Below are 14563 nucleotides of genomic sequence, written 5' to 3' on the forward strand. Positions count from 1 at the left end.
ATGGTGACCTTCTCATATCATGTGCCTATCTGTGTCATGTTTTTCCTGAGAATGTTGTCCAAAATTTGGCTTGGTACTAGTGCATATTTTAAAACATTCCAGTCACGGCTTTAGTTACAGTTTCGATTGACATTGTTTATTAAAGAAATGCCTCTTAACACTGCTTGAATTGATTTAGCAAAACCCTGAGTGGTTTCTTCAGCCTGCTGACATCATGAGAATTTGCCTTTAATCCCTTTGTACTGCTGTCATTTTATTTGGGGTCTGGTCAGTTCAGTTCTGAGGTACTTGTACCTGCATTTGTGTTTCTTCATTTCACTCCCATGAGAGATGATCAGCTGTATTTTGGTGCAGGTACCTGTACCCTAGGCCAGTGCGTGCTGCCTGGCTCCCAGCAGCTCCTGAGTGTCTGTGCCCTATAGGGGATGAAATTGTTGTTTCAAATTCCCAAAACTTGGACAGGAGGTAGATCTTGTGTGAGAGGGAGGTCAGAGGTGAGTGCTGGAATGGCTGCTGCAGTGTGTACCCGGTGATGGAAATCGCTAAGCGCTTTTGGTCTCCTCTCTATTGGACACCAGAACTATTTGGGAATTTGGGCATTTGGGAAGTGAAGTTGGGGACCCCAGCCCTGTGTCTCTGCAGCCTGGGGACCCCAGCCCTATGTCCCTGCAACCTGGGGACCCCAGCCCTGTGTCAGTGCAGGCTGGAGCTCACAGGGACCCCAGCCCCATGTCAGTGCAGCCTGGAGCTAACAGGGACCCCAGCCCTGTGTCCCTGCAGGCTGGAGCTCACAGGGACCCCAGCCCTGTGTCCCTGTAGGCTGGAGCTCACAGGGACCCCAGCCCCGTGTCAGTGCAGCCTGGAGCTAACAGGGACCCCAGCCCTGTGTCAGTGCAGGCTGGAGCTCACAGGGACCCCAGCCCCGTGTCAGTGCAGCCTGGAGCTAACAGGGACCCCAGCCCTGTGTCAGTGCAGGCTGGAGCTCACAGGGACCCCAGCCCCGTGTCAGTGCAGCCTGGAGCTAACAGGGACCCCAGCCCTGTGTCAGTGCAGGCTGGAGCTCACAGGGACCCCAGCCCCGTGTCAGTGCAGCCTGGAGCTAACAGGGACCCCAGCCCTGTGTCAGTGCAGGCTGGAGCTCACATGCTGATAGACAGCCTTTGATAAGGCTGGGATGTGCTACAGAAGCTCAGTGTGTCATTGCTAAGTGTTGCTGTGGAAACTGGCTGGTTTAGGTGGTTTAGCACTCAGCATCTCCTGATGTTTATTGGGGAGGTGAGGCAGTGCTGTAGCTGATCCCTCAGCCTGGAATCACATGCCAGGGCTGGTGGACACCAGGGTCATCATGCAGATGTTGCTGGACATGCGACCTGGGGTAGCTGCCATCAGGAGGTCAGACAGGCTCTTCCTGCGTCCTGGGGCTGGTGTGGCTCCCCAAGGCATCTCCTGCTGGCTTGTCTCTGGGGCTAGGCTGACGCCAAGGGCTGGGGCACTGTCCCTGTTCTGGAGACCAGAGCTGGCAGGAACTCCCTGGCTCCCACAGCTGGCCTTTGGTCTGGACAGGTTGTATGAAGACAGCTGGTCAGGAGGAGCACATGTTGTGTGTGTTTGTGATCCCTGTGAGTGAGCTGCCTGAAAATCCAGGACCTCTGTGTGATAAAAGCTGTTCACAGCTCTTGTTGAGGGCTTGCTGAATCCCTCTTGCTCTGGCATTCACCTGGGTCTTGTGTTTCCTGTGGATATGGTTGGTGGTCTCGGTTCTGCTGCCCGTTGTGTTCTCACTCGTGTCCCTGGGGCTCAGTGTTAAACTCGGGAGCTTAGAGGCTGATGGTCTTTGCTGTGAGGGGCTTGTGCCCCGCACTGGGGGCAGTTCTTCACCTTTGGGTTTCATCTCTGATTGCAGTCTGTGCTCTTTCTGTCTTCTTAGATAGGGGTGGTGCTCCCTGCAGTTTCCAGGAGACGTTTAAGCCCTTCTCCACTGTCAAAATGGCCATTAATACTGTGTCAGTCCTTGCAGTGATCCCACTCAGACTGGAACATCCTTGCTGTTTTGATGACACTGAGATGTTTCTTTCTGAGAAATCTCGAGTCTTCCAGTCAGATGGAAAGACAGGATTGTGTGTAATTGAGACAGAGGACAGCCTGCACTGTGTGATCACCTCTGAAAAGCTTTTTCATGGAGAAACTCCCATGGATGGGACTTCTTGTTCCTAACATTTCATAAATGCTTTCAGTGCTTGGAAGGTGCCTTAGAGGCAGGAGGTACGTGATAGCATAGGACAGGGAGTACATTGATTTACTGGTTTTTACAATTTTCCAACCTCACTTGTAGTTTTTAGGGAAGGCTGGAGGAAAGAAAATGTCCAGATCAGGGTTTGAGAGCTGAGAGTATTGAAGAGAGAGCACTTTGCTGCTCTGGATGCAGAAATATTGGATATTCCTATCAAAAGATAGTACCAAATTACATAGTGGGCTTTGTGTGCCAGTGAAGATGTCTGCTGGGCTGGCCAGCACTCTCATTATTCTATAAAAATTACCCTTTTGCATTCAAGCAATGACTTGGGGAAGACTAATTGTGAGAATCTTAGATTATTCCAGCTTACTCCAGTTTAGTGGTAGCTCTGCCTGGCACCTTTGAGTTTTTTCTCACTTTTCTTAATGTCACAAGTTCCTTGCCAGCACTTGTGTTTTCTGGAGCTGTTACCTGATCTTTGGAGCAGGATTTTGCTGTGTTCAGTCTAAGCAGCTGCACTATGGGCTTGCATACAGGACAAATGGCATCTCATGGAATGTGTTAGGCTGTATGTTGTTGTGGAGCTCCAGCCCATCTCCAATGGGAGCCTGTTGAAGGAGTCAGTTCTGTGCCACTGCAGTTTGGGCTCTGCAGCTCCAAGCTGCTTTTCTCCCTTTGCTTTGGTACAGCATGGTCACCAGCAAAATTGGACTTGGTGTAGATCATCTTATTTCTGGAAGGGGATGTGACTTCATTTAAAGCTGCCTGGAGGAAACTGAGTTTGTTCTTCAGACTTGTGTTAATTTGTGTGATCCCAAGAGCTTTTCACTGCTGTGTTCAGTCACTGTAATACACGTTTGTGTTCTTTATTCCCGAGGTTGTTGACTGAGCTCTCTAAAAGTCCTTGTGGTGTCAGGAGCAACCAGCCCTGTGTGTACCTCATCATCCCTGCAGGTTGCAGTGTGATACAGGGTCAAGAATAAGCAGGTAGAAGCAATAATTTCTTTATGTGACTGGTTGCTGTGGAAGCCGATCCACTGCCTGTAAGTTGCCTGAGGAATTCAGCATTGCTGTGCCCTCTGCTCCCTTGTTTTCTGCCTCCCAGAGGAACATGCATCTGTGCTTCCCCAGGACAAGGTCCTGCTCTGGGATGCTGAATGACTGACCCTATTGCAGCGCTTCTGCAAAACATGGATTCTGAATGTGCCTTTTGTTTGGGGCACGGAGCCCCAGTTTGCAGCCAGAATGCCTGGCAGGACACAAAGTGCAGCCTCTGTTTTAGATAATGAGTGGTGAATATTTGAACGAGTGTTTCTTAGTCTAGTCAGTGTCAAGTACCATTTTGGGAACAAGTGCCTGAGCTAACCTCTGAGCTTGGTCTGCCAACAATCCATTTATTGATAGAATTTCACAAATCTTGAAGGAATTCCCCATAAACAATTAATACAACTGAAAACCAAAACAAACAGCCACCCCAATCCAAAACCAATGCAAGCAACACTCCAACCCCCCTAAAACCCTTTCAAGCCTTCCACCACCAACATATATGCAGAAATTACTGATACAAACCAAGCAAGCACTCAGTAGCACCTTCACTGCATTTGTTTTTCTTTAGTCTGTTCTTTTACAGTGTGTAAAAGACAAGCATATTCCACTAAAAGAAAAAAATGCCTTTAAATTAAGATAGTACCTACTTTTCTTCCTCTTCAAAAGCACCTGCAGTGCATGTATGCATAGGAGCAAACTTCTGCAGCTGAATTACTCAGTCTCCTGCATTGGGCATATTCTTGTTAATTTTTTTTTTCCTCCACACCTTAAGTTCTGTTCTCATCTTTGGCTGTTCATAACATATGCCTGTATGTCCAGGATGCACTGGAGAAGGAGCAAAGAGGATTTCCCCTGTGGGATTTGTCCTTCCAGCCAGGAGGGGCTGTGTTTGCTCCTGCTTGTCTGCCCAAATCTAAGGCAGAGCCTGGACTAGTAACTGAACAGTTTCCTTGGTCTTTGTGAGACACTGTAGTTCTCAGGTGGAAGAGCCTGCTAGCCCTAGGCTATCCATTTATATCACAAATAAATACTCATAGTGAACATAATGAGTCAAATCTTTGTCAAGGGCTGCTGTGTTTGTAAAGTGAGCAGGAAGGGAAGGGGGAGAAGGAGGTAGAACATGGTGTGCATGTAGGTTGGAGACAGCAGGACTACAACCAAAAGCCTGACATGAGATGTTTCTGGTGAGAGCAGATCCTTTCCCCATTGACTTGGCTTTCACTGGTTTGAGTGGCTGTATTTATTCCCCTGATCTGGGTAGAGGCTGTAACGGAGTGATTCTTCCCCCAGATGAGAAATTCTTGGGGAGCAAAGCCTTAATGGACAAGAGGTACTGCTAGAGGCTATGACTTGTTATTCTTTTAAAAAAAAAGAAACTTGATCAAGATGAAGAGAAACCAAAGGAGTGAAGTGCTGGAGTGACTGACAACACCACTCACTGAGATGTTAATGTGTTTGGAGGAATTTTTTTCACCAGGAGAGGTTGGAAACTCATACAGTAACATTAATTATTAACTGCAGCCAAGAGCTGGAGGATCTAATTTAATTTCTGGTTGGATAATAGGATGATTCATGCAACAAAACAAACTGTGTCAGAAAATGAAGTGTCTCTGTGAAAACTGACATTCCCAAGTTCTGCTCTGAGCTAAAGCTACTGCAGGTAAGCTATTACAACAGCTAAAAAGTGGAAAGTACGGGCTGAATTCCCTGCAGATGTCAGGCTGTGATCCATAGGAATTAGGAGTTACTGCCTTCTCCAGTCTGAGCAAACCCACCTCCCTCAGCCTCTCTGCTTCTGCCCCCAGCACCCTGTGCCCATTGAAGCAGCCTCTCACACAAGTAAATCTATTTTCCCAGCCTCTATAGGGCAGTAACAAGAGCGCTGCCTCCTGTCAGACACTCCATGGGCTGTTAGGAGAGGTGACTTGTGGGTTCTGATATCCCAAAGTAATTGCAACATGACCAGCTCTTGCCTCTGGCAAACACTCTCCCAGCCTGGTGTGTCCATCACAGGGTACCTGAGCTTGTCTTTCGGAGACTGAAGAAGTTTCAGAGGTATTTCAGGTTTTAAGAGTTGCACTGGCATTTTCTTGTCAGTTGGCATAGTTTTCCTGCTGTCAGGGTTTTTCCAGCAAAGCCTGTTTAAGCAGCTCCCTGTTCCATCTTCCTCCAGGTGGAACAGCCAGCAGTGCTGCTCTGGGTGTGTGCCATGGAATCGATCTCTCAATTTATCTGGGTTAGAAGTGAGCCTCCAATCCCAGTTTATTGTTGGATTACGGTTTTATTGAATGTGTGTTTTGTCATTAAGCAGTGCAGCCACTGATGGTTTATGGTCTGGAATCATTAAATATCTAACAAGAATATAGATTGTGGTTACATAAACATGTTTGTGTGATCTATTGTTGATATAGTTGTGTGATCAACTAGCTGGGCCACTGGAGTGAGTGTGGCTCAACCTGCCCTGGTTGATATAGGATCTTTGCTTGCTCTGTGACACCTTCCACTAGACCAGCTTGCTCCAAGCCCTGCCCAGCCTGGCCCTGGGTTGGGAATATCATTAACCAGAGCAGCATTGGGAATGTCTGCTGCGTACTGATGGGAGGCTTTTGGATAAATCGCTGGATTTTTGTGGGAACTGCTAGGCTAAAAGACAGCATTACACTGGATTTGTGTGCCATTTCACATAGGAAAAATGAAGATGACTGTATTAAGTGTAAGGCTTAATTTTTCAGTTTTAAAAAGTTTGAATGTTAAGGGCCTAGTGCATTTCATGAGATCAAAAAACACCGGTTCAAGATGTTTAATTTTTTAAAAAAAATGATTAAAATAGAAGTGTGTCAGAGGTTGATGTAGTAAAAGGTAAAAATCTTTGTGTTGTGCTGGAGCAGCTGCTTTGAAAGCAAATCTTCCCATCAGGTGCTTCTGGGAGTCCTTACTGCAGGCTGCTAATTGGGAATTGCAACCCTTTCTTGTTACTGGTTGAGCTTGTCAGACATCCACTGGGGACATGGATTTTTAGTGGTTCTCTTTGGCCTAGGAGGTTTTAAAGTACTGCTGGAAAGTAATGGATCTGTGTGGGCCCTGACCTGGCCATAATGAGGATTTGAAATTAAACCAACCTGCCTTGTTCTTTTGCCAGCATCAGGGACAGCACCCTGGCACTGGCAGAATTCTATGCAGAGAATCATCATTCCTTTCTTTTATGGCAGTTTGTGCATGTCAGAAAGTGGGGTCCTTGTTTGAGTAAAACCTTGATGTCTTAATTAATCAGTTTGGTTTCTGTATCCCCAGAGGGAAGAAAAAGAAGTTCTGTCAGACTTTTCTTTGGGAATTTTCTGTTGAAATTCACAGTAAATGTTCAGTTTGAATGCAGCTGGTCTTGGTGCTGGTCTGTCGTGCAATATCAAGATTGGGTGTGGGTTTTGGCATGGTTTTGTTGGATTTTTTCAATTTTAAAGCTAAGTCCGTAGAGGAAAGTCACTGTCAGGTCACAGATTGCTGCAAATGCACCAGTTACTCCCAGTCAAAGCTTTGTTCAGGTTTTTAATAACAACATATGTACCAAATGCTTTTTTTTTTTTTTCCCCCCTCTGCTCCTACCAAAGGTTAAACACTTCTCTTGTCTTGTCCAGGGAAAAGCAGATGAAAGTTTCCTTTGGAAAGAGAATTTCCTAGACTGTAAATGCATGGCATGTACAGATTATTCAGCAAATATACCCTCCTGCCCCTAGGGTGTTAGCAGGCATTGGAAGTTGGATTTGATGATCTTGGAGGTCTGACCCAGCTGTAATGATTCTGTGGTTGCTGCATGAGGCACTGGAGAGCTCAGTTAGTGAGGTTGTGCAGAAAACAATGTTTTGCTTACATGAATCCTTTTAATGATATAAATAGGTCTGAAAGTTAAATAAGGAGGAAAAAGTCTTGTGCAGTACAGCAGGCCCATTAAATGGAAGTTCTTTTGCATCCTCTCAGGTATTTCCAAAGCTCACAGGTGGCCTGGTTCAACATGCTTGCTAAAATTGTTCAAGTATATCTAACTGCATGGAGTTCAGTGGATTTCCATAAAAATAGATCACAATTCACTTGGAACACTCAGTTTTTTAAAACACGTAGTAAAAATACCTTGTGAGCAGATTTTCAGGAGGGCAGCAGCGTGGTTTGAGCCTGTTTGTTAATGGTGTGCTTTCAGCATTGCACTGGGTGTCTGGACTCCTGGTCCCACTCACTGGCACTGATGTGCAGGTACCTTTGATCCCCGTGCACCACTCCTGATGTCTGTGTTCTAACTTGCTCATTCCAGTTTTGTGTGCTCTTCCCTGCTGGTTTGTCCCCATGCAGGAGCAGCATCATTATAGTGTCCCTCTAAGACAAACTTGTGCCTTGATGAAATTCTGCCTGGTGTGTTTTTCTGTTGAGTGTGTCATTCCAGCCAAGGAGAACATGAATATAGTCAACACCATCCTTAGGGGTCTGAAATAGGACCTAAATCACTGCTGTAAAACATTTCATATTTTTCTGTTGTATGAGCTTATGAATGCCATGGTTCTCTAAACCCTGCAGTTCTTGTAATGCTTACTGGTGTTTGCTTCATCTTATGATTCCTGCTGTGTGAGAATCCTTGCTCGGCCAGGAGTGCTCTGGGGAACCAGGTATGCTCTGTAAACTCTGGCCAGGAGGGTCTTTATGATCCAAACTGCATAGCCTTCTTTTCTCCAAAAGCTTTTAGGTTTAGTTGCTCTAATTTTGTCATCTGTGGAGAAAATAATGGGGTTTTTACAAATACATTGCATCCTGCAGCGAGGGTTGAGAACTCTGTGGGTAAGAAAAGGCACAGTTTGAGTTACTCTGGGATTTGGTGAGGAGGAGCGTGATGAACACATGCAAGGACAAAGTCCTGAGCTGGGTTGCTTGTGGTGAAGCTGAAAGGAGATTTTAATGTCCCTACTCGAGCCAGATGAGTTGTAACCAAGTGAACTTTTAGGTTTGTTTTCTGTGCTGAACTTGCAGAGGAGCGTGGAGATTTGGGTCATAGCCCTGGTGCATGCTTTTGTTTGCATTGCACAACTGAGATTTTATCAAACACTGTTGGCAAAATTGCCACTGACAATTTCAAGATTAGTAAGATATTGCAAGAATTATAGCGAGACTCAGATGCTGTTGCTATGGCCTTCAGAAAGTCACTGTGATGTCCTCAGAGATGGAGCTGTTTCCTTGGGGTGCTCTCAGCTGCCTTCCCTGGGGGTGGTGGTGGCAGCCTGCCAGGCAGGGCACTGCCCCTCTTGGGCTGCCCAGCATTGTTTGATGTTCTGGAGGTGCCAGTGAGAACAGGATAAGCCAATTTGGGTATGCTCTCTGCAGGAGGGTGATCTGGAGTAGCTTCCTAAAGCACGTTTTTTTCACTCGGCCATATGTGGATTGGTTTAATCCACCAAATGAAAGTAAGAATCAGCTCAACTCTTCTGCCACTGATCTTGGTTTCAATTGCTGGGAGATTTAGGAGAAGCCTAACATGGTTATTAGGTTTCTTACATAGATGACACATGATTGATTTTGCTTTGGAGCTGCAGATCCTGGTTGATTTTCTCCCACAAAAGGGGAGAATTAAGAGCAGTGTGTGTTTGGGTGACTGTGTGTGTAGCACACTGGGCTCAGTGGGTGAGCTTTCATTCAGGAAACCAGGAGTGCCACAGTTAAAACATGGAATTAAACGTTTGTTGTCTTTTCCATTTGGATTTGTTTTGCCACCAAAACACGGAGTTAAAGATCTGTTATCTTTTTAAGTACATTATGTTTTGCAAACTTTCAGCTATAATAAAACTAGAGATGAGGTACTCAGTGGATGAAACCGGATTCGCAGAGTCTCTACGTGCAGGTAACATTCCAGCGGCATCTGGTTTCTCTCTTCACAGTTAGTGGAAATTTACCTCACTGGCGCCTATCAAGGGTTGGAATCAAAAATGTCTCTACACAGAGAGAAGGAAAAAAAAAAAGCCAAACTGAACCAACACTCCCCCACCGTGGCTCGGGCGAAGCTCTCCAGGTGAAACCCAAGCTCGCTGGCCTTTCCCCTCGTTGCCTTGGCGATGGTCATTTATTGCCTTCGCGGGCTGAAGCTGTGCGGGCACAGGCGGCGGGCGAGCGGTGGTGCCTGGTGGAGCTCTGGGTGCTGCGGTGAGTGTGCGAGGGCTGCGGGGTGACTGACTGACTGACCGCAGGGTGACTGACTGACTGACCGCAGGGTGACTGACTGACCGCAGGGTGACTGACTGACTGACCGCAGGGTGACTGACTGACTGACCGCAGGGTGACTGACTGACTGACTGTAGGGTGACTGACTGACTGACCGCAGGGTGACTGACTGACTGACCGCAGGGTGACTGACTGACTGACTGACCGCAGGGTGACTGACTGACTGACCGCAGGGTGACTGACTGACTGACCGCAGGGTGACTGACTGACTGACCGCAGGGTGACTGACTGACTGACCGCAGGGTGACTGACTGACTGCGGGCTGACTGACTGCAGAGTGACTGACTGACTGCAGAGTGACTGACTGACTGCAGAGTGACTGACTGACTGCAGAGTGACTGACTGACTGCAGATTGACTGACTGACTGCAGGCTGGCTGACTGCGGGGTTCCTCTGGCTGCCAGCCTGGCATCCCACACGGGCTGTGCCTGCTGCTGCTGTGTGTGGCTCGGAAAGTACAAGAGCGAACCTGCCCATCTTGGGCTGTTTGACTCGGAGATTGTTTTATATACCTTTGGAAAAACACATTAAATGTTTAATCTTCCCGGTCTGCGTGACAGCTGTTCAAATATTGGTTTGCATTGATCCGGCCATTGTGCCTTTCACACTTGTTGTTCATTTAAACGAGTCGAGCTTCTAATTTTATACCCTCATCGATTGTTATTTCAGGCTGTTCTCTTAATGCGTACGTTACATGTGTCATGGGATTTTCTGTCCTGTTGGAAGTTGACATCTGCAGCTTTCCTTTTCACTCCAGGCTGGATTGCTGGGGCTTTCTTTCAGTGTGCATTCAGAACATACAGATGTGTATTCCAAAGCTTGCTGGGGTTGCTTTTACAGCACTTCTGTGTGCCCCTTTGAACGGGCAGCATTTCGCCCTGCCTGTGGGGGGAGAAGGCAGCTTGGGATGGTGTATTTGGCCCACATTCTTTCTCTTCTTCTGTCACAACTCTTCTCTAAACTCCACAGCTCCAGGGTGTTTTACTAATCCAAGGCCAGCACTGAATAAGTTTTCTTTATGTGAGTGCTTTAATGGGTCTTAAAATGACTTGGCTTTCCAGAGCAACTGGAGAAAGTGAATGTGGCGTGTGTTTGACAAAGAATTAACAAAATGGGAATCATACAGATCATACATACAAAAGTCTCCTAAATCTGGAAATAAATCTGTTTTCCTTCATCTTTTCTGAGGTGACTTGAGGTTTGTTCACTGTTGATGAAGTCTGGGTTTTGATCTGTAATAGGCTTCCAGTTCCAGAGCTTGGTTCCACCTCAATAAACCTAGTCCTCTGAAATGGCACTGTGAACTGCAGCTAAGAGAACAGAGCCTGTGTCCAGGTTATCCTTCAGTGAAGAACTGTGTAACCTTTGACATGTTTTGGGAAGGCAGGAATACGTAAACTTCATGTTAATGATTGGACAGACGTGAGGCACAGTGGAGCTCAGCACTAATAGGTACCAAGGCCCTTCAGGGCAGGCTGCTGCAGCAGCTGGGGACGCTGTTCAGGGGCAGGGCCAGCTGCCAGAATGTGCACATGGAGCTGCTGAAATGCTCACAGCCCCAGAGCCATCCCCCTGCACACACAGCCTCGCCAGTGGATTGAATCACAGTGCTCAGGACAGCACTGCCTGGAATTCCCACTTGTGCTGCGTGCTGCAGGTGCCAAAGCCGAGCGAGGTGGGAATGGAACTGCAGCATCAGCCCTGGGGCTGCACAGAGCACAGCCTGGCCTCTGGAAGTGTGCTCCAGGCAAGGTTGAAATAGGAGGAAAAACGTCTCTGTGGAATGAGCTGAACTTATCTTTCAAACTGTGCTTCAAAAAGCAGCTTAGGATATGTGCTTTACAAAATGCAGGGAATTCAGTGGAATACAGAATTGCAGAGTTGGGTGTTCATTTCCTGCACAGAGCTGAATACAGTTTAATCTCATCCCCGCACAGGTATTTTCTTCTGCCATGTAATTTCAACTCTGAGCAGAACCAAAGGTTCTTCCTTTGCAAACGGTAACTCAAGTGGCAAGTGACTTCTGAAGCCTTTCCTCTCCTCTTGCCATTTTCTGCCTCCCGATCTCTGTGATGTTGCAAGGAGAAAAATTTGGCTGCTCATGAAGGATGGGGTGGGATGATAAGCAGATGAAGGTGGGTGCTGGCCCCTTTGGTGCAGGAGGAGGGAAGGAGCATCCCAGAGTTGTGTCCTGCAGTGTGCAGTTGCCTCTACTGCTCGCTGACTCAAAGGGGTATTGGATATTCTTGCCAGAAAATGGGAGTTTGTGTTGGGAAACTGCTCTTGAAGTATATATGAGGTGATTGATCACTGATGGAAGTCTTTCAGTCAGGGTAAACTGCCAGTAAATTGTGCTCTGCAGCTTTTGTGTGGATCAGGTTGTGGTCTGGACAGTCTGAGTCTGAGTGTGTGCTCAGCAGTGTCAGTTGATGTGGGAGCTGAAGCTGTTCAGCTGAGAGAACTCACAGTTGCACTGTTGCTTCTGGCATCTCCTTCCGTTTTAAGACAGGGCCAGGCTAATGAGCACATGGTTTTTTTAGAGTCCAGCAGAAGAACCATCTTGCTCCAGTCAGGGACCTGTCCCTCCTCTGCTTCCACTTTGCATCTGATGCTTGGGGAGGGGTGTCTGTGGTGGTCCAGCCCCAGGTGCTGCAGGAGGCCCTGGTTTCCATCGGTGTGGCTCCTCCCCAGGGAGCCTTCCTTGCTCCTGACACGTGTGGACCTGGTTCCCTGAGTCCTGCAGAGCTGTGCTGTGTCTCTGATGGGCCTGGTTACCCTGCTTTGCTTGCTCTTGTTTGTCTACTTGCAAATTAGGACTCCAGCTGTATGTTCGTTATCCTTCAGCCTCACTGTTTGCAGTGTCGGATCCCACTTCTCCTTAATCCTCCCAGTCTGTCTCCTTATCCCATTCTCTGCTTGTGCTGCAATCACTGGATTATTTGGGGTTTAAATCCTGGGTCTTCTCATGCAGAATTTTTCTGTGGTCGGTGATCTCTGTCATTGTGCCCTGGGTTGACAATAAAAACCAACCAAAATCCCAATGTTCTTGTACAATCTTTTCAGAGAGGGCTGGGTGGAACCTGCATCAGGTAATTGGTGCTCTGTGAGTCTCAGACTGTGCCCAGCCAAGCAATCCTTTATCTGATTTTTCTGGTGGACAATGAGGTGAGATCACCTCGCTCTTGCTGTAATAATTTAACTCCTTTTTATCTAGACACGGCACACTTGGAGATGAAGAAATTGCGATACAAGGAGTCAGCAAAAGTTAATACATTTGGTACATATGGTAGACCTCATGACTAATTGAGGAGGTGGTTAAATTTTTTTTTAAATGTTACATATATATGTGTACATATTTCATGCATATGAAAATTAGAACAAACACTTGCAAGAGCACTTGTTCAGCTTGTTAAATTGGAATATTGAGGAGAGGCTGAGCGCCTCCTTGCAGGAGGGAACAGGGTCATAGCTTCTGGGACACTTAAAGCAGATATGACTCCTGGAGAATCTGTTTAGATCCTGTTGAGCATCATCTTTTGTATCTTGCAAGACAAAGTTAGGGGATCCTCCAGTAGTGGGACCTCCTCTTGCCTTTTTTTCGCTTCTAAAGATGGTGGGGGAGATAGTTTGTGTTTTCCTTTGATTTATTTTGAATCAGTTAATATGCAGAGGTGCCCTCAGCGCAGGAAGAAGATGGCACTCTAGCAAAGTTGATGTTGGACTTTGCTAGAGGGAATCTGAGCAGCATTGTTAATATAGAAACAGCTGTTGCAACTTCTCTAGTTCTGCTTCAGTGAGGTCTGAACAGTCTGAGTTTCAGCTCGGGTTTTTTTATGCTGCCTTCTCTTATGGAAGGAATTCTCTTGATCACATTGCCTTTTGTATATTAAAGCAGCTCTAGACAACCAGGCACATGGTGCATAGGAAAAAAAGCTTACATATCCACTAATGTGAGTGCACTGATTTGTTCTTTTTCACATCTGTTTTGCTCATCTCTCAGGTAAGCTTTGGGCTCTTTTGGGAACAAATCCTGTTCCCTAATTAGGAGCTACCTTGCAGTGTTGTGCTGCTGGGGAGAACCCCATACACCTGGTTTACAGGAGGGATTTGTGCCTCCAGTGCTGTTTTACTGCAGCCCAGTTCCTCGGGCAGGACGTGTGCCAGGCTGGAACTTGCTCTGCACACAGGTTCAGTGGGACTGTTGTTTTCTGACCCCCTGTCCGTGCCTCCTTCCACAGGGGTGAGTTGGGATACCCAGGTAAAGCTCTACTTTGGGGCTGCTCCTGACCTTCCTCACAGTCAGAGAAATCTGTGCCAAGACAGCTGACAAAGCTGTGTCTGCCTTCCAGCTGCCTAAAGCAAACAGAGCAGGAGAAACCTGTGGGAAAGTGTAATTGTTGTCTGAACGGGCTTCAAGGAACGGAGTCTCAAGTTACTGTAATTGAATCCAGTATCTTGCAGCTCTGGGAGGCTTATCAGAGGAGAGAAGGTATCACTGATATGGGGACTGCAGAACCTGTTTCTGTAGAAGACTTTCCAGGTTTCAATTTGGTGGCCTCTTTGTGTTGCTCAGGCAGGGTGAAATAGAAGTAAAAAAAGGCTATTTTTACTGATGTTCCTCGGGCACCTCATGTAATGAAGTGATAAACTGAGCATCAGGCTGATGCTCCAGTGATGTGCATCTGCAGGACGTGGCCATCTGTCTGCGAATGCTGATTTTGAGCTCTCCATGTACACCAAGGTGGTGAGACAGGCTTCAAAAATTCATTTTAAGGATTTATTTTTAACTTGCATCCTCGATTTTTACACCACAGACATCTCTCATTAATATGAGAATTATTATGTTATGAAATGTTATGAATAATTTCTCTTGTGTTTGAAGAGCTTCATTGTCAATGCAGAATGAATTTGTGGCATATGGATCACTTAGGATGTGAAATGGCCCCGTTCAGCAAATATTCTTCTACTTTTATTGCTATTATTGTTACAGTATTATTGCTATGATGTATTACTGTTATCTACTCTTACTCTGCC

The 14563-nt window shown here is 46.7% G+C and overlaps 1 protein-coding gene across 25 annotated transcripts in view; it reads left to right on the forward strand.

The window, feature by feature from the left end:
* NEDD4L (NEDD4 like E3 ubiquitin protein ligase) overlaps positions 1 to 14563 on the forward strand; it is a 136297-nt gene that overhangs the window by 57415 nt on the left and 64319 nt on the right. The window contains exon 1 of one of the 25 annotated variants that reach the window (XM_023944208.2): positions 9203 to 9451. The exons of 21 other annotated variants lie outside the window; for them this stretch is intronic. Coding sequence is in view for 2 of the 4 variants with exons in the window: in XM_086867223.1 (XP_086723349.1) it covers positions 14259 to 14270 (12 nt within the window). In the remaining 2 variants the exon portion in view is untranslated. Of the gene's footprint in view, positions 1 to 9202; positions 9452 to 14003; positions 14271 to 14563 lie in introns of those variants that run through there. 3 more of the 25 variants (XM_086867242.1, XM_086867223.1, XM_086867226.1) reach the window with 3 other exon arrangements.

Source organism: Cyanistes caeruleus, chromosome Z (genome assembly GCF_971803275.1).
Source record: "Cyanistes caeruleus chromosome Z, bCyaCae1.hap1.1, whole genome shotgun sequence".
Taxonomy (NCBI): Eukaryota; Metazoa; Chordata; class Aves; order Passeriformes; family Paridae; genus Cyanistes; species Cyanistes caeruleus.